The sequence below is a fragment of the Dendrobates tinctorius genome, unplaced genomic scaffold (genome assembly GCF_039654945.1).
Source record: "Dendrobates tinctorius isolate UK_male_01 unplaced genomic scaffold, ASM3965494v1 ptg000156l, whole genome shotgun sequence".
In the NCBI taxonomy this organism is placed as follows: domain Eukaryota; kingdom Metazoa; phylum Chordata; class Amphibia; order Anura; family Dendrobatidae; genus Dendrobates; species Dendrobates tinctorius.
In genome coordinates this window covers 51,333-76,384 of record NW_027361823.1, presented here as the reverse complement: position 1 = coordinate 76,384, position 25,052 = coordinate 51,333, and the positions used below count along the sequence as shown (strand labels likewise).

Here is a 25,052-nt window from a genome sequence, read left to right as displayed (position 1 = left end):
TTTTATGGCCTGCCCCTAATGTCATCACTGGAATATAACCTCTCCATTTCCTAACAGATTCCAGCCCTTTTAGGATGAAGGTTACAGGCAAGTTACCTGCAAGAGGTGCAGCTCCCACAGCGCGGTGTTCTGCGCATTACAGTACTCCGGCTCATCCAGCTCTGGTAGATACAGCCCACTGCCTTGAGATTCATTGTCAAGAAGAATGTCACTCTTTGGAAATGTCTGAAATAATATAGAACTTGTAATAGTAGGGCAGAAATATATATATTTAGATGCAATATGTAACGTAGCACATCACCATACCAAAAGCTCTGCACCCCCTCGTCACTGACTTGCCCTACTTTGCAAGTTGCTGGTTAGATCAGTTATGGAGGCACTGATGCAGTTTCTGTTCTGGCATTGGACATGGTTACAGGTCACTAGGAGAAATCTATACTTGCCCCATGGATTAGATAAGCCATGTGAATCACACCTGAAGAAGGCTGCAAATGGCCAAATTGTGTTGTGTGTATAATTTTTTCTTTTACACACTTAGTCAAAATAGTTGGTACCCCTCGTTTAATGACAGAAAAACCCACAATGATGACAGAAATAACTTGAATCTGACAAAAGTAATAATGAATAAAAAATCTATGAAAATGAAAGTCAGACATTGCTTTCCAACCATGCTTCCACAGAATTTAAAAAAATAAATAAAATAAAACTCATGAACTAGGCCTGGACAGAAATGATGGCACCCCTGAAAATAATGTGATAAAAGGGACATGGTAAATCGTAGTGTGTCCACTAATTAGCATCACAGGTGTCCACAATCTTGGAATCAGTGAGTGGCCTGTATAGAGGGCTACAGATACTCACTGTGCTGTTTGGTGACATGGTGTGTATCACACTCAACATGGACCAGAGGAAGCGAAGGAAAGCGCTGTCTCAGGAGATTGGAAAGAAAATTATAGACAAACATGTTAAAAGGTGAAAGTTATAAGACCATCTCCAAGCAGCTTGATGTTCCTGTGACTACAGTTGCACATATTATTCACAAATTTAAGCTCCATGGGACTGGAGCCAACCTCCCTGGATGTGGCCGCAGGAGGAAAATTGATGACAAATCAAAGAGACGGATAATACGAATGGTAACAAAAGAGCCCAGAAACACTTCTAAACAGATTAAAGGTGAACTTCAAGCTCAAGGAACATCAGTGTCAGATCGCACCATCCGTCGTTGTATGAGCTAAAGTGGACTTCATTGGAGACGACCAAGGAGGACACCATTGTTGGAAAAAAAGAAAAAAAATCATAAAAAAACCCAGACAGGAATTTGCCAAAACTACATGTTGACAAGCCACAAAGCTTCTGGGAGAATGTCCTATGGACAGATGAGACAAAAATGGAACTTTTTGCAAGGCACAACAGCTCTGTGTTCACAGATGGAAAAATGAAGCATATCAAGAAAAGAACACTATCCCTACTGTGAAACATGGAGGTGGCTCTGTTGTGTTCTGGAGCTGCTGTGCTGCATCTGGCAAAGGGTACCTAGAATCTGTGCCAGGTACAATGAAATCTCAAGACTATCAAGGAATTAGAGAGAGAAATGTGCTGTCCAGTGTCAGAAATCTTGGTTTCAGTTGCAGGTCATAGGTCTTGCAACAGGACAATGACCCAAAACACACAGCTAAAAACACCCAAGAATGGCTAAGAGGACATTGGACTATTCTGAAGCGGCCTTCTATGAGCCCTGACCTAAATTCTATTGAGCATCTTTGGAAAGGCTGAAACATGACAACTGGAAAAGACAACCTTCAAACACGAGACAACTGGAGCAGTTTGCTCTTGAGGAGTGGGCCAAAATTCCTGTCAAGCAGTGCAGAAGTCTCATTGACAGATAAAGGAATCGTTTGATTGCAGTGATTGCCTCAAAAGGTTGTGCAACAAAATATTAAGTTAAGGGTACCATCATTTCTGTCCAGGCCTATTTCAGGAGTTTTATTTATTTTTTTAAAATTCTGTGGATGCATGGTTGAAAAGCAATGTCTGACTTTCATTTTGATAGATTTTTTATTATTACTTTGTCAGATTCAAGCTATTTTTGGGACTATTGTGGGTTTTTCAGTCATTGAACGAGGGGTACCAACAATTTTGACCATGTGTGTATATCAGTTTGAATAAAATTTTACCTACAAGCAACCTGAAGTTCCTGCACCTTGATTTCTCTCGTTGGCAAAGACCACACCATTGCCTGGTCCTCCATTCTGCCAACTTTAGTCTTAGAAACCATTAATTCTAACACATGAGACGAACCTCAGCCAAACCCACCGATATACACAGGTTTAGAGGCCAGGACAATTAATTTTCTGGAGGGGAATTAAGGTTCCAACAAATGTGATTTCGACCTGATGATCTGACCATGCAGTGGTGGCGGCTCTCTGACATAAACCACAAGAGTGCCAGGCAGAACAAGTGCTCCTGTGTATGGCAGAGACGGCTGGAATGGCTGCCACCTGATAGCCATCTTATGTGGATGGCGGCTATGTTTGCTGATCGGTGGTGGCTTTAGGCGTGTTCAGACACTGTGCGCTCAGACTGTCACGGTTCTACACAGCACGTGTCTTGTTTACAAGCTTGAGAACAATTTCACCTGACCGAAGAGCGATCTGTTTGGCCTTTCTAGGAACCCTTGTTCCCGATAATTGTATAAAGCAAATGCTTCCTTACATATTGGAGAACTATCGGTAGTGGCCGGATGTAAGCAGTCACATCTCCGTACACTGCACAGAGTACTGCAGTTAATCGCCCACGTACTACAAGTATCAACTTTCTGTGCCATCCAGAAGCATTGTGCTGCAGCACCCCAGCACATACCTGTCCGAATCAGTGATTTTTATGTCCATACATAAATCCGGACCACCCTGTCTATAGCAACCAATGCTTGATTTAATTTTTCCAAGAGAGATTAAAGACGTAAAGGCAGATATCTGTGAATGGTGGATGTGGGCCGGTAATCATGTTGCACAGTTTTGATAAATCTCCCCTGTGTATTATGGTCACCGCTTTCCCAACAGGAGGTCAATCACATGATAACACAGGGCCATGTTATGCAGGCAGCTTTTGATGGGACGTAATGGAGTCCTGAGGGACATTGCACTTGTGTGCGACATTTTAATCTCTTTCTGTGAATTAAAATGGAAACGAGGACGTAGAAGGACTGTTTACAATAACCCATGAGGGGCTGCAGCGGTCACTTCCCCAGGGATTATGGGAAACATCTGATTCTGCATTTGTGGTACAAATTCATCTGCATAATGCATCAGAAAGGAACACTTGTCTGGTATCCCCCCCCAACTGATGGGAATATTTGTGAGTCTTTGTTATGGCTTCAGAGAGAATGCGCACATTAAAGCATTTTGAGCACGTTTCATCCTTTATTTAGTATCTTCCCTAGAGACAAATGCCTTTTTTTATTGCTTACAAACGAGCTCATTTTCAGTGCCGCACATTGTGCCCTACATATGGAATTTCCATAAAATCTGTGAAAATCAACATTGTTTTTGACAACTGTAAATTAGAATTTTATTCTGGCATCCAACAGTTCTAATTTCCTCTAGAACCAAGTCTTCATTTAAAGGTACATTCACTCCAACTAAATTTCCATTGCTGCTTTAAAAACTACCTGTACCAGATGTGTCACGGTGTCTCGGGAGGAATTCCTCATATGTAAAAAGTTAAAGCCGGAGTGAAAATCTGCAGCATAGTTGATAGACTGCAGGTCCCACATCTGAACCAAAGGTCAATTTCCACAGTAAAGTTTTTCCCTATTGCTGCCACTGTAATAAGTGGATTTTGTCACGACTTACTTTGGGTTTCACCCTTGGCTTTGAATGAATAGGGAGAAATCCATGCTGCGGTGCCGAGGGCAATGCTCTAGTAAAATTTCCCAAAGCTTATGTACTCTGCTGATACGGTTGTGTGTTGTCTAATACAAACTCACATGGAAACTGCAGCAAATATTCTACGTCTGTATTTACCCTAAGCTGAAGAAATAGGCATAAAAACAAAATATTGAGGTAGATTCCATTTTACATGTCGTGTGCCGTGTCCCTCAGTGTGGTGGGCACAAGTAAGATGTGCAGAATCTGCACCGTTCATGGCTACCATGGCCACTTGTGTCTGCAGAAGCACAAGGTGCAGGAACCATTATCATAAGTGGCGCCTTTGTGCATCGCTGGATCCTCCAGGCTCATCAAACAAAAAGTCTGAAAATCAATTTTCTGACTCCCAAGTTGCAGAGTGGGCGAGATGGAGGCATTACTTATCAGGATGCAAATTTAGTCATTTTTTTAATGTCTCCAAAAAGTTTGTCTTCAATGAAGCAGACACCGACAGGCTGTCGGCACAGATGTCACATGAAGACCTGCTGAAACCCAATGACTGATGCGGTGCGTGGCCAACCTAGAAGCCTCCAAACATAACCCCTACAATGATGTCCTTACCTGCAGGAGTCCTCTGGTGGTGGACAGGAGGCCGATGCATGAATTCGGTAAGACTTGTAGTGCCAAAATAGAAAGTCTCTTTATGAAGGAGAGAGCTCTCTGCGGGGACACCTGCTTTCTGCGCTTGGTGAGCATCAGTTCCAGGCACTGCAGGGCGATCACCGTATCGTCATTCGTAGACCCTGGAAGCAGAGACTAGTAATTCATACACTAAAAGACATTGTACAGTTCACTCAATGACAGGCCACTCCAATGCGTGCCACCATGTAACCCTAAAACTCATGTGTGAGGCATATTACTGAAGAGGCAGACACTGCCGAGGATCATCTGCCATCTATTCTGCCAATTCAGAACAAATCCCCAAAGCAAATAAACTATTTTCAGGTTCTGGATTAAAGGAATTTCAGTTTATGGCTTCAGAGATGGCTTCCAACAAAGTTCAGCAGATGACAGACCATAAATAATCAGTTACTTTTACATCACAGATATGGATCCTAAAGTCAAATAAAATCATAATATTTCCCTGCGCCTGTCCCATAAACAGGATTCATTTCTCATGATAATCATTTTAGGTTTTGGCCACCGTTTGTAGGAAGACACCCAGATGTAGTCATGTATATATGATCGCCTCCATAGTGGTGCCTAACATTGGCAGTGACAGCCTGTCTCCACACATTCATCACCAACCCACCAAAGATTAGAGGGCTGGTGCCAGAAAACTTCTTTTCAGTCTTTATGAAAACTATGTATCCTCCAGCCATGATATAATATGTATATAGCGGTGCCGGTATATACGAGCAGTGCACACAGCGTTTTACATTGCAATTTACTTGAAAAGCTGTAGATGGAGCATAGCACCGAGTGGTAGATACCAGATATAGTTTTTAAAGTCCTATTCCCACCTTCATACATGGTAGTTTGCAAAAATAAAAAAAAACAAACAAACAGCCCTTTTGTAATTTATTGCTTATTAAAATTTTCAGCCACTCTTAAGATATTAACACTTTTGGTCTCAGCTCTTTGTCTAGGAAACAGACCACCACCACTGCTGTCCGGTATGTAAGCACTCTGTGAATCTGGCGCGGATTAGGAGGTAACAGCACGCTCCAGAGATCCTGACCAAGTTCAAAGCAATGCTTATATGCTGAGCAGAAAAGAGCTTGTAAGCGCTGTGCATGTTCTGCTTCTGTCTCACAGAGGTGGTTGTTTCCAAGGAGACAAGCTGTAAACAAAAGAAAATAGTCGTGCTAATATCTTAAGAATGGCTACAAATTTTAATAAGCAGTAAACTGCAAAATTGCTTTTTTTATCCAACAGTACCCATTTGTGAAGATGGGAATAACCAATAATCTTGCGTTTTCTTTGCAGGTCTGTTACTCAGAAAATAATTACTGTGTAAATCCCTAATCAAAAAAAAAAAAAATCAGGATTTTAGTTTGAAGGTTAACAAACCGCCTAACCCCACAATATAATTTCTGTATTGTGTCTTCTGTCTGACAACTAAGCGTTACATTGGATACAGGTGCGTTCTCATCACCAGCGAGGGCAGACCATGATGCAGAAATATGAATTCAGCTCTGCAGGGTAATATTTATTTATTTTGCAGGAGGGAGAAGGAGCACCGGATTAAAAACTTGTATCTTAAGAGAAGTAAGAATCTATATTCTAGCTACAAAGCGTCACAGAGAGATCAGACAGAATAAATGAAGCATTAAGCAGAGCGGTCTCGGACAAGATTCCCAGTGTTAGATTCATGAGGGAGATGCTGAAGAAGTACGGTACGTTCTGTTCTGGAGGAACAAGACGAGCAGTGTTGTGACGATGCAGCCTCCTCCGACAGAGAACTATACATGTTTAATTGTCCGGACTAGTGAAGAGCACAACAGTACATGGCTGGCTTCCTTTATGTTATCGCTGTGCAGCGGCTGATCACAAGTTGTAGAAGCTTCTCAGCATTAGATGTATGGCCTGAAGGCACAGAGCAGGGTATGGAGACAATATAACCCTGACTTGTGGGACCCTGCTGAAAGGAGAGGTCATGAGAAATGGCTCAGTTCCTCTGGCGTCCTAGGGATCTAGAGTTGAAGTCACCATGTTTAGCAAATGGGAAACCCCAGACGAATACGCCAAGAAGCTGTGTGCAGAGGAGGAGAAAGCACAGACTTGTAGGAGCGAGCCTTAGAAAGCTGCACTATGGAGGCACAGGGAAGCAAAGAGCTGTACCAGCACATACAATACTGAGGAGTCACGTGGACAGACACCTCTAAGGAGGTACTGGATTGATGCGAGGGAAGTATTTAGGAGACTGACGGAAGCAGCAAAACACATACTGTCCACCTTATAGCTGCGCTTCATATGCTAAAGAATGAATCAGAATCGTGGAGGGTTGGTGATCAAACCTCTTCATAGGATATGCCAGCACTCTTATGGCACCTATGAGGAACGATCCTTAGACACAGAGGGCTGGACGAGACACAAGAAGTCATAGGAAAATATTAGAACCAGAGGAGTCCCATTTTTCGGTGGTTAGTGATAAAGAACTAGGAGTAATGGTAAACGAACTCCTGATCCAGGACTGACAATAAAACCATACATTATTCTCCCACACACACGATTTTATGGTGGTGTGCGCGTTCATATATATAGAAGGCAAACAGCCAACCAGTAAACCCATATATACAGCAAGAATTTATAAAATATAGACCAGATGAATGCAGCCCATAGGGCAACTTGAGGTTAGTTACAGCTCTGGCTGGCTATCGGTATTCGTGTATTTTTGATAACCCGACCCGGGGCTAGAACGTCCGTTCTCTAGATTTCTCCTACAGCTTCAGCCAAGAATCATTCTCCCGGGATTCTGCACATCGCAATCACAGGTCATTATCCCTTGTGTTATTGCCCTGTCTGGGAAGCTTATCGGAGCCTCTTCTGATGACCTCATGTACTGTCAGGACAGAGATTTACAATGAATGGCTTTACTAGGCCCAGTATTAATATATACTCTCACTGGAGAAATAAATGCCAAGTCAGAATCCAATACAAAGAAACCTAATCTGACACTGTACCATGGAGATCATCATTTCTTAGCCAAGATAACGGCTCCAGAAGACACATCAGGATCGGGAATAGTACATTTATATTAAATACAAAATTTCCTATATGGAGTCCCACTATTAAAGAGGTCAAAACTCAATATGTACTGTAATCACAACCACCCCAAGTACAAATAAACCCAGGATATTGCAGAGAATATTTAACCATGAAAAACTTTATTAAATATTATATTAAAAACATTAAATCATCAGGGTGCTACAGTAAAATGCAGGGATATACAGTGTACCCGTGTCAGTCACAGCATTTGACATGACTGCACCGAACAAACACGACTGGATCACATTACACACATCTACTTACCCCTTAGACACAGCCCTGATGAAGAAAGGGCGAAACGTGGGTAGGGGCGGCAGGGAAGGCACCGTGCCAGCACGTATTTGTAAGTACTTACAGGTGCGTCTCACTAAATCAGAATATCATCAAAAAGCTAATTTCAGTTCTTCAATACAAAAAGTGAAACTCATATTATATAGAGTCATTACAGAGTGATCTATTTCACATGTTTATTTCTGTTAATGTTGATAATTATGGCTTACAGCCAATGAAAACCCAAAAGTCAAAAAGTATACACTGTAAACACCTGCTTTTTATAGCAGCACTCTGATGATTTAATGTTTTTAATATTTAATAAAGTTTTTCATGGTTAAAACAGGATTTTTGGGTTGCTTACCGTAAAATCTGTTTCTCGGAGCCTTCATTGGGGGACACAGAGACCTTGGGTGTATGCTGCTGCCACTAGGAGGCTGACCCTATGCACAAAAAAAGATAGCTCCTCCTCCGCAGTGTACACCCCACCGACCGGCAGAGAATTCCTCAGTTAGTGAGAAAGCAGTAGGAGAAGTAACAGAATAGGTTGACAACATAAACAACTCAACTGTAACCATTCAACCAAAGCAAGAACAGGAGCTGTAAAACATGGGAGGGTGCTGTGTCCCCCAATGAAGGCTCCGAGAAACAGATTTTACGGTAAGCAACCCAAAAATCCTGTTTTCTCGTTCGCCTTATTGGGGGACACAGAGACCTTGGGACGTCCCAAAGCAGTCCCTGGGGTGGGAAACAAACTTCCATCAGGACAGCGGACTCACCACCGCGGCCTGCAGAATCCGTCTACCTAGGCTGGCGTCCGCCGAAGCGTAGGTGTGGACTCTGTAGAATTTCACAAACGTGTGAACCGATGACCATGTTGCAGCTTTGCAAAGCTGCAGTGCGGAAGCTCTGTGGCGCACCGCCCAGGAGGCACCCACTGCTCGAGTAGAGTGGGCCCTGATACCCGGAGGGGCTCCGCGACGCTTAACACGGTAGGCTTCCAGGATAGCCGATCTGATCCAGCGAGCAATGGTGGCTTTTGACGCCGGGTGACCTTTCCGCGCTCCATCAGGGATAATGAAAAGAGACTCTGTCTTTCGCAAGGAAGTCGTCCTAGACAGATAGACTCTTACCGCCCTAACCAGGTCCAGCTTGTTCAAGGACCGCTCTCGGGGATGAGTTGGATTCGGACAAAAGGACGGGAGCACAATATCCTCGTTGAGGTGAAACGAGGACACCACCTTCGGAAGGAACGAGGGCGGAGGCCGCAGAACTACTTTATCCTGGTGGAGAACCAGAAAGGGAGAGCGGCACGAAAGAGCTGCCAATTCCGACACGCGCCGGACGGAGGTGATGGCCACCAGAAAGGCTACCTTCCAAGAAAGGAGAGAAAGGGAAATATCCCTGAGGGGTTCAAAGGGCGGACCTTGCAGAACCTCAAGAACCAGATTAAGATCCCATGGATCCACGGGCGCCCAGTACGGCGGGACCGTGTGAGCCACGCCCTGAAGAAAGGTCTTAACCTGAGGACGGGAAGCCAACGTTTTCTGAAACAGAATGGACAGCGCCGAAACTTGACCCTTCAGGGAACTGAGGGCAAGCCCCGCATCCAATCCTGCCTGAAGAAACGCTAGGACTGAAGGGAGCGAAAAGGACATGGGCGCGACGTTATTGGTCTCACACCAAGTGAAATAGGCCTTCCAAGTACGGTAGTAAATCTTGGAAGATGATGGCTTTCTGGCTCGGATCATGGTCTGAATTACGTGGTCGGAAAATCCTGCTCGTTTCAGAACCTCGGTCTCAACAGCCACGCCGTTAAATTGAGCGGCCGAGAATTGGGGTGGCAAATCGGACCCTGAGACAGCAGATCTGTTCTGTCTGGAAGCTCCCAGGGGGCGTCCGCGAGAAGGTTGACAATGTCTGCGAACGAAGACCTTCTGGGCCAATTCGGGGCGATGAGAATGACCGGAAGTCCTTCTGCCTTGATCTTCTTCAACAGCTTGGGAAGAAGAGGCAGAGGAGGGAACAGGTAGGGAAGTTCGAACTGGGACCAAGGAATGGCCAGGGCGTCGGCGCCCACTGCCAGAGGGTCCCGAGACCTGGACACGAATTGTGGGACTTTCCTGTTGAGGCGAGACGCCATGAGGTCTACATCTGGGGTTCCCCACCGAAGGCTGAGCAGATGAAACACTTCCGGATGTAGGGACCATTCTCCCGCCGCGAGACCCTCGCGGCTGAGAAAATCGGTGGCCCAGTTGTCTACGCCGGGAATGTGAACCGCGGAAATTGTCGGGATGGAAATCTCCGCCCAACGAAGAATCTTGGACACCTCCGCCAGGGCTGAAACACTCCGTGTTCCCCCTTGGCGGTTGACATATGCCACCGCTGTGGCGTTGTCTGTCTGAATCTGTACCGGCAGTCCCTTGAGGAGCCTTTCCCAGTGGACCAGAGCAAGATGGATCGCTCGAATCTCCAGAACGTTGATCGGTAGCGCTGATTCCCGATCCGACCATCGACCCTGAACAGTGTGGTTGCGGAACACAGCACCCCAACCGAGGAGACTGGCATCTGTGGTTACTATCTGCCAGTGAATGGGAAGGAAGGATCGACCAGATAGAATGAGAGGTGACGACAACCACAAGTTGAGAGACCGCTTGATCCGGTAAGAAAGATGGACAGGGCGATCCAGGGACCGAGGCGACCTGTTCCATTTCGACAGAATGGCCTGCTGGAGAGGCCTGGCGTGAAATTGGGCAAAGGGAACTGCCTCTATCGCCGCGACCATCTTTCCCAGGACCCTCATGGCTGTACGGAGGGATGGGAATCGCGAGGTCTGCAGCGATCGTACTTCCTGCTGCAGAGAGAGAATCTTTTCTTGTGGGAGAAAGACCCTTGACCGACGAGTGTCGAACAGAAGACCTAGAAAGACCAGGCGTTGGGTAGAAACCAGACAGGACTTTTTCCTGTTGACGATCCACCCGAAATTGGAAAGAGTGTCCAGGACGATTGACAAACTTTGGTGAGCCTGTTGGAATGAGGGAGCCTTGATCAGAATATCGTCTAGGTACGGGAAAAGAACGAGGCCTCTGACTCTCAACAAAGCCATCAACGCAGCCATGATCTTTGTGAAGACTCTGGGAGCGGTGGCAAGACCGAAGGGCAGTGCGACAAACTGGTAGTGGTGCTGTCGAATCGCAAAGCGCAGGAACTTCTGATGTCCGGAGAAAATTGGAACATGTAAATAGGCATCTTGGATGTCTATTGAGCACATGAATTCCTGCTCCTCCATGGAGGCGATGACAGAGCGAAGCGACTCCATGCGGAAGTGGCGAAGGCGGACCCTCTTGTTGAGCAGCTTGAGATCCAAGATGGGTCGAACTGCGCCGTCTTTTTTCGGCACTACAAACAGGTTCGAGTAGAACCCCGTGAAGCGCTCCGATTCGGGAACGGGCACAATCACCCCGGAACTGAGGAGAGCGGCGATAGCTGTAGAGAACCCCGGGATCAAGGCTGGATCCTTTGGAGGCCGGGATTCGAAGAAACGATCCCGTGGGAGAGAGACGAACTCTATCTTGTATCCTGAGGATACGACCTCCCTGACCCAGGCGTCCTCCACGGCGGCCAGCCAAACGTCCCTGAAGGAAAGAAGTCAACCTCCCAATTGGAAAGGCCCTTCGCGTGCCCGATGATAGTCATGCTGAAGTAGACCGTCCAGATCTAGATCTGGACGGTCTGCCCTGGGAGGAGTGGGGTCGCCAGGAAGGAGTGGGTCTGAAGGAAACTTTCCTTCTCTCCTGGCGAGCCTGCGGTCTCTGTTGGCTGGAGGAGTTGTCCGCCGTATTGAAACGGCGGAAAGTCCGAAAGGGTCGAAACTGACGCCTTAGTGGGGGTCTGCGAGGCTTGGACTGAGGGAGGAGTGAACTCGTGCCTCCAGTGGCGTCCTTAATAATCTGGTCCAATTGGGACCCAAAGAGGCGCACCCCCTGAAAAGGCAGGTTAGTGAGGGACTTTTTAGAAGACAAGTCCGCTTGCCATGCCTTTAGCCAAAGTGTACGTCGAATTGCAATAACGTTGCTTGACGCCTGAACTGCACAGGATGCAGCATCCAAGGAAGCGGAGAGAAGATAGTCCCCAGCATGGGAGATCTGATTGGCGAGATTGGCCAAATGCTCCGGTTGCGCCTTATCTATGATGCCCTGCCGAAGGTCGTCTGCCCACGTGGCTATGGTCTTTGCTGTCCAGGATGAAGCAAAGATTGGACACACCGCCGCTGAAGCCGCTTCAAAGGCAGACTTCGCCAGGGATTCTATAATCCTGTCATTAGAATCCTTTAGGGACGCCACGCCTGAAAGCGGGAGAACCGTGTTATTGGATAGCCTGGACACGGGCGGATCGACCGAGGGAGAGGCCGACCAGTTGTCCGTGAGCTCCTTAGCAAATGGGTAGAGTATGCCGAGACGCTTTCCTCTTTGAAAGCGTCTGGTCGGATCCTCTCTTTCCTTGGTAAAAATTTTCCCAAACTGGGAATGGAAAGGAAAAACCTTGGAGGGAGTTTCTGCCCGTCTGAACGAAACCTCCTGATCTGAGGATTTCGCAGGGGAGTCAGCAATATCGAAGGTATGATGGATCGCAGCAATGAGGTCCTGCACTGTGACCTTCATGCTTGCATCCTGGTCTGAATCCAGCTCTAAAATCCCCTCAGATGACCTGTCCGAAAGCGCTTCCCCTGACTCGGGAGAGGAGGCCCGAGAGGGAGACTGGTGAGAAGGGCTATGCGGTGAGATGGGACTAGGAGAGGATTCCGGCTGGGAATCTTGCCTGGGTCTTTTGCGACTACCGCTGGCTGATTCAGATGGAACAATTTGGGACCTGCTTGGCCCTGCTGAAGAGTCCAGGGGCAACTTATCAAGAACGGCCACCAGGGACTGAGACACCCTGGTGAGGTCTGCCACTGATTGAGATAGCGAGGAGGCCCAGCCAGGCATGGGGGGCTCACTCTCACCTGGGGCCGCAGATGGCTCCTGGACGGCGTCAGGCTGAATTGGATTGCTACAATCCAGGCAGAGGGGAGTGGACTGGTCTGAGGGAAGTTTGCGATTGCACGAAGAACATGCAAAGTACTTGACTAAAGTGCAGGGGGGGGCGGTAGAGCGGGTACGATCAGACTTAGACATAGTGAAAAGCTGAGGTAATGCCGGAAGGTTGGGGGACAGAGGACGGAGAAGGGTCAGTCTGCAGTGCAGAGCTACTCACGGTCCGGTGTCCCCAAAAGCGATGTTCTGCGACCTGTCAGTGGATGCAGGTCAGAGCGAAATCCGGCCGACAGACAACCTGCAAAAACCAGCTGGAGAAGATGCTGTCCAGTGAGGAGCTGGTGTCCGGCTAACAGGCTGGGAAAATGGCGCCGTCCTGAGAAAAAGCGCGCCTTAGGAGAGGAGGGAGGGCGGAGCACCTCAAAGGGTTAAAATTCACCGCCCTCTAGCCAATAGCAGGCTGGGCAGGTGAAGGACAGGCGGTGGGAGGGCCTGGGAAGAGCGGGAGAGAAGCCCGCTTAGAAGAAAGGGGCGGGGGGCGTGGCCGCGACGCAGCGGTAGGCCCGAACTGAAGCCGGGGCCTAAATTAGTTGCGGCGGCCGCCTGTCAGCAGGGGGTCGGCGCGGAGGTCCGAAAAAGTGGGACGCCGCAGTCGCAAGTCGCTCCCAATGGGAAAAAACCCTGTGCTCCCTGTACCCAGAAAGGGGGGAGGGAAGGGGGGGGATGCCCAGCAACATTGAGCTGCCTATAGCCTTGTGGCGACTGCGAGCGACCGCAGCGCCTACCCCTGTGACCATTGAAGAGGTGACCGTCGGGAATGGGCAGCAGGTAAATAAATATGAAGCCGGGGCCTAATACTCACCTATCCACGATCCGTTACCTGTCTGAAGAAGTCTTGCGTCTCATCCAACCGACAGGCTCTGGTAGGCGAGTGGGAGGGAGACTGGCGACAAGGACCCCTGGAGTCGCTGGCACGTCTTGGTGTCGGCGTCCGTCTGGCTGGTCCTGCCGCGGAGAACTGCAAGGATACGGGGTGGCAGTACACGCCGTACTTGCAGACTCCATGTGGGAGTACAGATGTGACTTTTCACTCTGTATCCCTCCGTAGAACCTGAAAAGGAACGACGCATGACGAGGTAGATATGGGTCTAATAAAAGACCCGTGTCCACCTCCTACTGACACTAAGCTAAACTGGGGAATTCTCTGCCGGTCGGTGGGGTGTACACTGCGGAGGAGGAGCTATCTTTTTTTGTGCATAGTGTCAGCCTCCTAGTGGCAGCAGCATACACCCAAGGTCTCTGTGTCCCCCAATAAGGCGAACGAGAAATATACTCTGCAATATCTTGGGTTTATTTGCACTTATGGTTATTGTGATTATAGTAAATTTATATGTTGCGACACAAAACATTTGGCTTACCTGCGCTGAGGCCATACAGTGTCTTGTAAAGGTGAGTGTAGAAATTTAAGGGGTCAATATTGAGGACATCGCCTGTTGAAGAAACAAAGATTTTTTTTAAAGTCATCAGAATAATTAGTCAATTATAGAGCGATACTAAGAGCCAGCAATCAATCAGGGTATAAAGAAGCCACAAACTGAAGATCCTTCATGCAGGGCTGTGGAGTCGGAGTTAGTTTTGGTTGGAGTCGGAGTCGGTAGAAATGTACCGACTCCAGCTTTAAAAAAAATGTATTACTATTTCATAATTGAACTTTCATATGAATTTTATAAATGTTACTCTAGTATATATGTTCTACCAAACTATGAACAACAGTGATAAGCAGTTCTGCTGGAGATAGAGACATTTCTTACTTCTTGTGTGTCACTGTTCTCCACTGCCCTTATCTAATCTTATACTTGGTTAACCTCATGCTGCCCCAACCCCCCTACTTACAATGCATGAAACTGAAAGTGAAAATGTGTTGCAAATTCTTAGTAGTAAAGCTCCTCCTCTAGACTAGATCATACTAGGTGTGCGTCTTCCAAGCATCTCACAGCTGCCTGCTACTCAGAAGAGGAAGACTGTAAGAAGTATTATCCTTTCAACAAACTTTGCATCAGTTAACTGTGAGTACATGAGGAATAATAACAGTATTACTGACCACTATATCAGTTGTACGACCTGGCAATAATTTTGTACAATTGTTTTTAGGAAAAATAATTGTCATTTGGATTGTGAATGCAGAATTAAAAACCTGAGAATGTCAAAGAAGCATCACATTAAATCAGCTGTATTTGAACATTTCACCATCACTCAAGATAGAAAACATTATGTCTGTCAGTGTATGACAAATGATCCAGACGAAAACAAATGCTGTGAAGCCAAGATGAGTGCATATTCAGGCAAAGATAAAAATGCTCCTACCAGAGCTTCTAATCTAAAGAGACATTTACAGCGCTTTCATCCAGAAGTACTGAAAGCAGTGGATGAGAAAGACTGCATCCAAACCAATGAACCAGTGCCCAGCTCTTCCAGCCAAACAAAGGAGCAGAGAACTTTGCAGCCATCAGTTGCAAGATATTTTGTCAGTGACAAAGTTACTGTGACAATGACAGTAGATACATTTAAAAAACAGATCATAGAGCTTGTTGTAAAGGATAGTGTGCCTATTTCATTATTTTCACGACCAGCTTTTATGTGTCTGAATGGGGAAATGGCCCGCAAGTTTGGTGTTTCTCTGGAGAGAGAGAGTATTAGAAAATTAGTAATCGAAGAAGCTTTTAAACAAAAGGAAGAACTTAAAAAACTCTCAAGGGACGCTTTCTGTTTCTTAAAATGGATGCCTGCACACGTCACAGAGTGAACTATTTTGCCATCAATGTCCGATTTGTTTGTGACAAAAATGAAATAGTTACCAAGACATTGGCAGTAAAAGACACCAAAGTTCATCACACCAGTGAGTTTCTCCAGGTCTTGGTGGAAAAGGTTCTGCAAGACTATGAACTTAAAAAAGAGCAAGTTCTTTCTGTCGTAACTGACAATGCTTCAAATATGATAAGTACTATTAAGCTAATGAATGAGAGTAATGATGGTGACCAGCAGCTAGAAGAACATTCTGGGTCCACAGACACAGAAATGTTTGAAATAGAGGAACACAGTATTGTAACTGAGGAGCAAACTGAAGTTGCTTCAGATGAACAGCAACATGATAGTTTAGATGATCTTGTTGAAACTGTGTCAATATGTTCTTTCATTCATCACATGCGCTGTGTTGTGCATACGCTACAGCTGGCTATAAGAGACAGTCTGCAAGAAGGACATGCTGCTGCACTGATTGGCAAGGTGAGAAAATTGGCTACTGTTGCCAGAACCCCTAAAGTTGACTCAATTTTGAAGAGATGTGCTGGAAAAGGGGCAATTATTGATCAAGCCACACGATGGGGCAGTACTTACTTAATGATTCAGCGCTTGGTTGAACTGAAAACCTTTCTTGTAGACATGGCTAACCCTCAACTGACGCCAAATGAAGGTCAGTGGAATCAGGTGACTGAGCTGGAAAAATTGCTAGAGCACCCATTTACAGTGACTAAAAAATTACAAGCAGAGGACTTAACTCCAGGTATTTTCTTAAAGGAGTGGAAGAACCTGATGTTTCGCCTGTCCCAAAGAGGAGGGTTAATTGCAAGTGGCATTGCTACATCAATGAAACGGAGAGAGGAGCTACTATTACAAAATAACATTCTTTTGGCAGCTGTTTATGTAGACCCAATGCATCGGATTCTTCTAGATGATCAACAGCTAAGTAAAGGAAAAGAAGCTCTGTTTGAAATAGCAGTAAGGATGAAAGGGTTGCAGAACAGTCAGGAGGAACAAGAAGAATTTGGTCGTCCTGCCACATCTTCACCCTCATCATCAACTGATGAAGAATTTAATTTAGAAAAATATTTGGATCACAAGGACCGTGCAAAGCGTTCCCGCATAGAAGAAGAGTCATCCCCATCAAGGAACACAGCCAGTACACTTCAGCAGAATTTTTCATGTGCACTAAAAGAAATTGAGAAATTTGACCGTTCATCAAAAATAACAGTGCAACAAGCGATTCCTCTGTATCCTGACATTGTCAGAGATGTTGTCCGAGTGGTTACTGCTTTGCCACCAACACAAGTTAGTGTAGAGAGGTTGTTCTCTGCTCTCAAAATAATTAGATCAGATTTGAGGGCATCCATGAAGGAGGATCAAATTTATAGATTTCTTCTTATTAACTGCATAAAAGTGTTTATTGCATATTTACTTACAGTTTAGAAAAGTTTATAAAAGTTATTTGCTATATTCTAATTGTATTCTAATAAATGTAGTTTTTGCTCTAAGTGGTCTGATTACTTATATGATGGTGAGAAACTGAATAAGCACGATGTTTAATATTTTACAACAGTAAATTTGTTGTTATGAATTGGCCATTTATGAAGGAGTCGGAGTCGGAGTCTGATAAAATCCAGGAGTCGGAGTCGCAACTGTGGCTTACCGACTCCACAGCCCTGCCTTCATGAATCGGTCAGAAAAGCAGAACTTCATTTGTATCCCAAATTTGTGCCAAATGGCCCCCCACACAGACAGCACATGCATCAATGAAGGTGAATCATGGAGGCCATGCACTAGTGTGATCAGATTTTGGGCCAGACACGTGCATTAAAATTAATGGAAGATTAAAAAATGGGTGTTTCATGTAAGTCATCTGTTTTTAATGGACTAATTGCAATAATTAGATAGGAAAAAGTATTTGGCTTTTCATTATTTTTTAATCGTTGACATCCAAAACAGATATCATACAAACGTCAACATGGATATAACTAGCATGATACCTTGGGGCACTGTTACAAGTCTCCCTAATTTTGAGACATGAAATTGAGGATTTCATAAGAACGCCTCCTCCATATCCCCAGTATCTCACATTCTAGGAATAGCCGTACTCTATACAGCATAAATTAATTAGGTTCCCATTAGCCTTAATTCACAGCATTGTCTGCATTCAATATAGAGCTGCTGCGAAACACAACATCATATCTTCTGGATACATTTACGCTTCTTTTTAGACAATATCTGAACCATCAGCCATTATATAAAGGAGTCACGTCATCTTACCCTGGCCGGACAGTATATTGAATGCCGTCTGCACACAGTGAAGACTCTCTCTGTAGCTGAGATCCTGAAGAGAACACACAGATTGCTTTAAGGAATTGTATGCAAAGTTATAGCACAGAAGCACTAGACGAGAAGTAGCACACCAGTCAGACACACACATATACACACAAACACACTGTAAGAGTCAAAGGGTGCACTGATGATTTGCAGGATGCCGCCTGTAAGGCTGTGTTCACACACAGCGGTTTTTTAGTGTTTTTTACCGGATTTCGCTATAAAACCGCTATAAAACTGCTAAAAATAAGCTGCACAGTCATTTCTATGCATTTTGCACTTTTTGAGCACATTGATGCGCTTTTTTTTACCGCGAAAAAACCGCATCGCGGTAAAAAACGCAGCATGCTCATTAATTTTGCGGATTTTCCCCGTTTTAGGCCTCTTCCATGCGGTTTTCAACCGCTGCGGGAAAAAAACTCATCAAAACCGCGCAAAAAACGTAAGCAGAAAAATAGGTGCGGTTCCTGGAAAGGGATTCAGGTTTTTGAGCAGAAAATTTCTGCAACGTGTGCACTTAGCCTAATACCACAATGCCATAAGGCTCTCAGCATATAGTACACCAGTGAGGAAAGGGCTCAATGGGTAATGATCAGCAAAGCTTCAATAACATCTAACACTCTGGTCATGTATAAAAGAAAAATCTGGGGGATAAATACATTTATGTTGCAACCTTTATTCTCACCATACATTCCAAGGTGCAATTTGTGTCAAATTCAACACGAACGTGAGACGTGACACATAGCTGGCCAGCTCTAACACTGGGAAGTGCACTTTTAAAAAAATGTGTTGGCGTAATCTGCGTGAAGTGCATCATTAAGGTGAAACATAGGGGCTGAAAAAAGCACTCTAGATATTTGGCGCAAATTACTCCATGGGCCTCTGCCCCCAATTATATGCACATCACATGCAGCAGTACTGGGTCAATAAACCGTCCTCTCCAGGCCTACGATGTATTCCATACCCCGCTCATAGAGAAGAGGGGATCCTGCTGGCCAGTCTTTGCAGCGCACCCTCAGAAGCACCATCATTATGGAGCTCTATACAGCGGTACTGAGGAGTGTAGCGTTAAAGACTTTGTCCCCATTCAAAAAATCTTGGTACACACAGCAGGTGCAGTAATAGGGTAAAATACTTTAGCAGCGGCTCAGCATTGGGGTATAAGCAAAATGGGGAATCTGTGCAGGTTGGGGACGGTGCTGGAAATAAAACAAGTCAATTGTGTCTTTCTTGTAAACTCTGATTTGGTTATAAGAAGAGTTGTCATGTCGGTCTGAGCCTGATGGAAAACACAGGAAAAGTGAACGACTCATTCAGAAAGAACATCGTAAGTCACTACCTGGGGACAGGTTTTTTTTTGTTTAATAGCAAACCACACTTTACTCACCCTCTCTGTGCTGCGAGAGTCTCTGCTCCCAGTGCCCATTATTGACTGTGGCCCTGACATCACATCAATAGGCCAGCAGTCAATCATTGAGGTCAGTGGCTTGGTGGAGGGCAGAGCCCACTGATTAGACGCCGCATTGTTGACGGGATGTCAGTACCGCAGCCAATATCGGACAGCGGGACTCTGCACTGAACCCTGACTTTTTCTTTAAATAAATTTCAACAGGGTACAAATATTTTCCAAAAGGGGACACGATAGAAGAACATTTACTAAAAAGAAGCAACTTTCGCATGAGCCTGCATCCTTCTCCTCCTCTCTCTATAGAATTCAAGGAGCAACAGCTGTAACCTGATACCTCAGTGAACTGATCAGGTCTTCTCTATGAAGACTGATTTTACTAGTGAATTAAGAGTGCGTATCAGTGCAGGAGGCAGAACTGACGAGGGGACAGAAGCATGACAATTACTGTAAGTGATTGACACCGGCCATTCTGGATTTAGCATATAGTCTTGATTCGTCTTCTGACCAATAAAAGACATTCTACAAGTTCCTGAAACCTATGTCCTTGTGTACTACAAGCATGAAAGAAGCAGCGGTCCATCACCGCATATAGGATCTCTGATAAATGCTTATTAGGCCAGTGATGAAAAATGGTTATACAACTCCTATTTATGGGACGCAACATCACAGCAAGTTACTAACAATGGCCTACAAGAGAAACCATATACACAGAACAGTCAGTGGAGTGGTCCCAAATAATTCATAGGCCACCAAAAATGCATCACATAGTGGCAGGAGTGTATGCTTCTATGGCTGCATTATTTGACCCACAGGAAAACTCTTCATACACTAGGAAAATCTCTACAATTTAAATCTCAGAATACAAATCAGCTTGTACAGGCCAAGTTATTGTAAAGAAGCATTCCCAGCAAACATATTACCTAAACCTGTGGGAATGTGTGCTAGTGTAATGCAAATGTGCTAATATACTCACCGATCGCAGTCTTCAAGTGCCGCTCCAGTCCCTTCTCGCTCACGTGACTTCCATTCTGACTTCAGTTGGTGTGTGATACAATATAAGCCTATTGGGTCTTATTCTAACACTCCATAAATTTGCATTATAAAAGTCAGGTCCAGCTAATACAAAGCCGGACATGACCCGGCGAGTTGGGACCACAGTCACATGAGTGAGAAGAGAACCGGAGTGGCGTTGGAAACTCGGGAAGACGGAGATCGGCTTGTATATTGCTACACTTACACTACATATGCACAGGTGTAGGCAAAATAAAAAAAAAAAAGAAACGTTTGGTTGGAATGCTTATTTAACAAAAAAATATGTGAGTAACAGAGGAAAACATTTAGGAACGCCATAAAAGAAGCAGCAGGCAAACTGTGACTGTGCTCCTCCCCATGGCTGACTCATTCTATCTGCAGTCTTGAGCACTACTTGGATCAGAGATCTAACAAGTCATCCACAAACCTAAAAAATGTCTCCTCCATGTTACTAACTTTCGCCAATAAATTATCTCAGTCCAGCAATAAAAAAAAACAGTAAATCTAAACTGGGGAAATGAACTCAACAGAGCCATACATGGTGGATTATGAATGGCAGGACGAGCACATAATCACCATGATGAGGGAAAGGAGATGACTACTCACTCCACAGCCTAACCACGACAATGAGGGGAGAAGACAAACGGCTGATTTCTCATCTGTTCTGTAAAATTAAATATACTGGAATATGAAGATATAATAGTTTGTGTGACGGACGCAGCGCTGTTTCTAAGAAAAAAAAAAAGGATGTTCCTGATCTTTAACCCCTTAACCCCGAAGGGTCGTTTGCACGTTCATGACCGGGCCAATTTTTACATTTCTGACCACTGTCCCTTTATGAGGTAATAACTCTGAAACGCTTCCATGGATCCCGGTGATTCTGACATTGTTTTCTCATGACATATTGTACTTCATGTTCGTGATAAATTTCATTCAAATAACTTGCGTTTATTTGTGAAAAAAAACGGAAATTTGATGAAAATTTCGCAATTTTCCAACTTTTAATTTTTATACCATTAAATCACAGAGATACGGCACACAAAAAACGTAATAAGTAACATTTCCCACATGTTTACTTTACATCAGCACAATTTTGGAAACAAATTTTTTTTTCTTAGGAAGTTATAAGGGTTAAAAGTTGACCAGCGATTTCTCATTTTTGCAACACCATTTTATTTTTACGGACCACATCACATTTGAAGTCACTTTGAGGGGTCTATATGATAGAAAATACCCAAAAGTGACACTATTCTAAAAACTGCACACCTCAAGGTGCTCAAAACTACATTCAAGAAGTTTATTAACCCTTCAGGTGCTTCACAGGAATTTTTTTTTTTAAAAATGAACATTTTACTTTTTTTCACAAAAAAATTACTTCAGGTTCAATTTTTGTCATTTTACCAAGGGTAACAGGAAAAAATTGGGCTGCAAAAGTTATTTTGAAATTTGTCCTGAGTACGCTGATACCTGATATGTGGGGGGAACCACTGTTTCAGCGCATGGCAGAGCTCAGAAGGGAAGAAGCGCCGTTTGACTGTTTCAATGCAAAATTGGCTGGAATTCAGATCGGACGCCATGTCACGTTTGGAGAGCCCCTGATGTACCTAAACAGTGGAAACCCCCCACAAGTGACCCCATTTTGGAAACTAGACCCCCCCCAAGGAACTTATCTAGATATGTGGTGAGAACTTTGAACCCACAAGGGCTTCACAGAAGTTTATAACGTACAGCCGTCCAATTAAAAATCATTTTTGTGGGAAAAAAAAATGATTTTTTTATTTTCACGCCCGGGCGTTATAAACTTCTGTGAAGCACTTGGGGGTTCAAAGTTCTCACCACACATCTAGATAAGTTCCTTGGGGGGGTCTAGTTTCCAAAATGGTGTCATTTGTGGGGGGTTTCCACTGTTTTGGTACATCAGGGGCTTTCCAAACACGACATGGTGTCCGATCTCAATTCCAGCCCAAAAAGTCAAATGGCGCTGCTTCCCTTCCGAGCTCTGCCGTCCGCCCAAATAGTCGTTTACACCCACATATGGGGTATCAGTGTACTCAGGACAAATTGCACAATAACTTTTAGAGTCCTGTTACCCTTGGGAAAATAAAAATTGGGGGGTGAAAAGATCATTTTTATGGAAAAAATATGATTTTTTTTTGCCCCCAATTTTTTATTTTCCTAAGGGTAACAGGAGAAATTGGACCCCAAAAGTTGTTTTGCAATTTGTCCTGAGTAGGCTGATACCCCATATGTGGGGGTAAAACAATGTTTGGGTGCATGGCAGAGGTTGGAATGGAAGAAGCACCATTTGACTTTTTCAACTTTGGCTGGAATTGAGATCAGACGCCATGTTGCGTTTGAAGAGCACCTGATGTGCCCAAACAGTGGAAACCCCCCTATTCTAACTCCAACCCTAACCCCAACACACCCCAAACCCTAATCTCAGCCCTAACTCTAGCCCTAATCCTAATGGGAAAATGGAAATAAATACATTTTCTTTTAATTTTATTATTTTTCCCTAACTAAGGGGGTGATAACGGGGGGTTTGATTTACTATTTATGGCGGTTTTTATATTTGGCAGCTGTCACAAGCTAAAAGACGCTTTTTATTGTAGAAATAGTTTTTGCATCACCACATATTGAGAGCTATAATTTTTCCATATTTTGACTCACCGAGTCATGTGAGGTCTTATTTTTTGCGGGACGAGTTGACGTTTTTATTGGTACCATTTTCAGGCACGTGACATTTTTTGATCGCTTCTTATTCCGATTTTTGGGACGCAGAATGAACAAAAACCAGCGTTTCATGAATTTCTTTTGGGGGGGTGCGTTTACACCGTTCTGCGTGCGGTAAAATTGATAAAGCGGTTTTATTCTTCGGGTCAGTACGGTTACAGCGATACCGCATTTATGTCTTTTTTATGTTTTGGCGCTTTTATGCAAAGAAAACAATTTTATATAAAAAATAATTATTTTGCATCGCTTTATTCTGCGAGCTATAACTTTTTATTTTTTCGCTGATGACGCTGTATGACAGCTCGTTTTTTGCGGGTCAAGATGACGTTTTCAGCGGTACCATGGATATTTACATGCTTTTTTTTTTATCGCGCGTTATTGCACTTTGTTCGGCGGTATGATAAATCATTATTTTTTGCTTTGTTTTTTATTTTTATTTTTTAAGGGGATCGCTAAAGGGGTTAACTAATGGGACAGTTTTATATGGCGGGTCGTTACGGACGCGGCGATACCAAATATGTGTACTTTTATTGTTTTGTTTTTTTATTTCCAAAAAATGAATTTTTTTAAAAAATTTATTTAGCAATTTTTTAAATTATTTTTACATTTTTTTGTTTTTTTTGTTTTAACTTTATTACGTTGTCCCAGGGGGGACATCACAGATCGCTGTGACAGATCAGCAGGCTTCCTCGTGCCTGCGCTTTGCAGGCAGTGAGGAAGCCAGCTCCCTGCAGGCCCCCGAAGGTCCCCTTCGCCATTTTGGATTCGGGGACCTGCAGGGAAGGAGACCCCCGGAGCAGTGCTGCACATTGTGCTGCTCTGGGGGTCTCAGGGAAGCACGGAGGGAGCCCCCTCCCTGCCGATGCTTCCTATAACCCCCGGTACACTGTGATCATGTTTGATCGCGGTGTGCCGGGGTTAATGTGTTGGGGGCGCCGCTGATCGCTGTGACGTACTATCCCCGTCCTTGGGAATTAAGTCCCAGGGCACATGGATGGGATAGTACGTCACATGGCAGAAAGGGGTTAACACTAGTCCACCTTCTTAAGACATCCATACCTCACATGTGTGGAAATATGCAGATTGTGCATACGGAGTCCTGGTGGTAAATCTACCACTGGACCATGAGGGATGCGCTTTCTTCCAGCATTCCAGCAAATTTCCATCATATACAGTTGAAATCAGAAGGTTACATATACTATATAAAGAGACACATCTGCATGTTTTTCTCAATATCTGACATGAAATCAGAATAAACCTTTCCCGTTTTAGGTCAATTAGGATTACCATAATTAATAATATTTGCCAAATGCCAGAATAATGAGATGGAGAATGTTTTTAAGAATTTTTATTACTTACTGCAAAGTCAAAACTTTACATTAATTTCAGTATTTGGTACCAATGCCCTTAAATTGAACGTCTTGGGTGAAATGTTTGAGATCTCCATCTACAAGCTTCTCACAATAGTTGGTCAGAATTTGGGCCCATTTATCCTGACAAAACAGGTGTAACTGATCCAGGTTTGTAGGTCGCCTTGCTCGCTCCTACCTTTTTAGGCCGGAGTCACACTGGCGAGGAATACGGGTGCGTGAGAGGCGCAAAAAGCACGCATTAGACACGGACCAATGATTCTCTATGGGGTCACTCGCACCAGCCGTATATTTCTCCTCCGTATCCTACACTCCGTGCCACTCGCAGCATGCTGCGATTGTCAGCGTACTACGCCCGTAGCACGCCAATGCAAGTCTATGGGTGCGCAAAAAATACGGATTACACACTGAACACACGTGTGACCTGCGAGCAATA

The 25,052-nt window shown here is 44.6% G+C and overlaps 1 protein-coding gene across 1 annotated transcript in view; it reads right to left on the bottom strand.

Moving 5' to 3' along the window:
- The window catches only part of NOC3L (NOC3 like DNA replication regulator), a 90,599-nt gene that overhangs the window by 17,547 nt on the left and 48,000 nt on the right, over positions 1-25,052 (bottom strand). Inside the window, exons 14-17 of the mRNA XM_073548122.1 lie at positions 18,020-18,083; positions 14,359-14,430; positions 4,488-4,669; positions 97-225 (exon numbers count right to left, since the gene is read on the bottom strand). Coding sequence (XP_073404223.1) covers positions 97-225; positions 4,488-4,669; positions 14,359-14,430; positions 18,020-18,083 — 447 coding nt within the window. The remainder of the gene's footprint in view (positions 1-96; positions 226-4,487; positions 4,670-14,358; positions 14,431-18,019; positions 18,084-25,052) is intronic.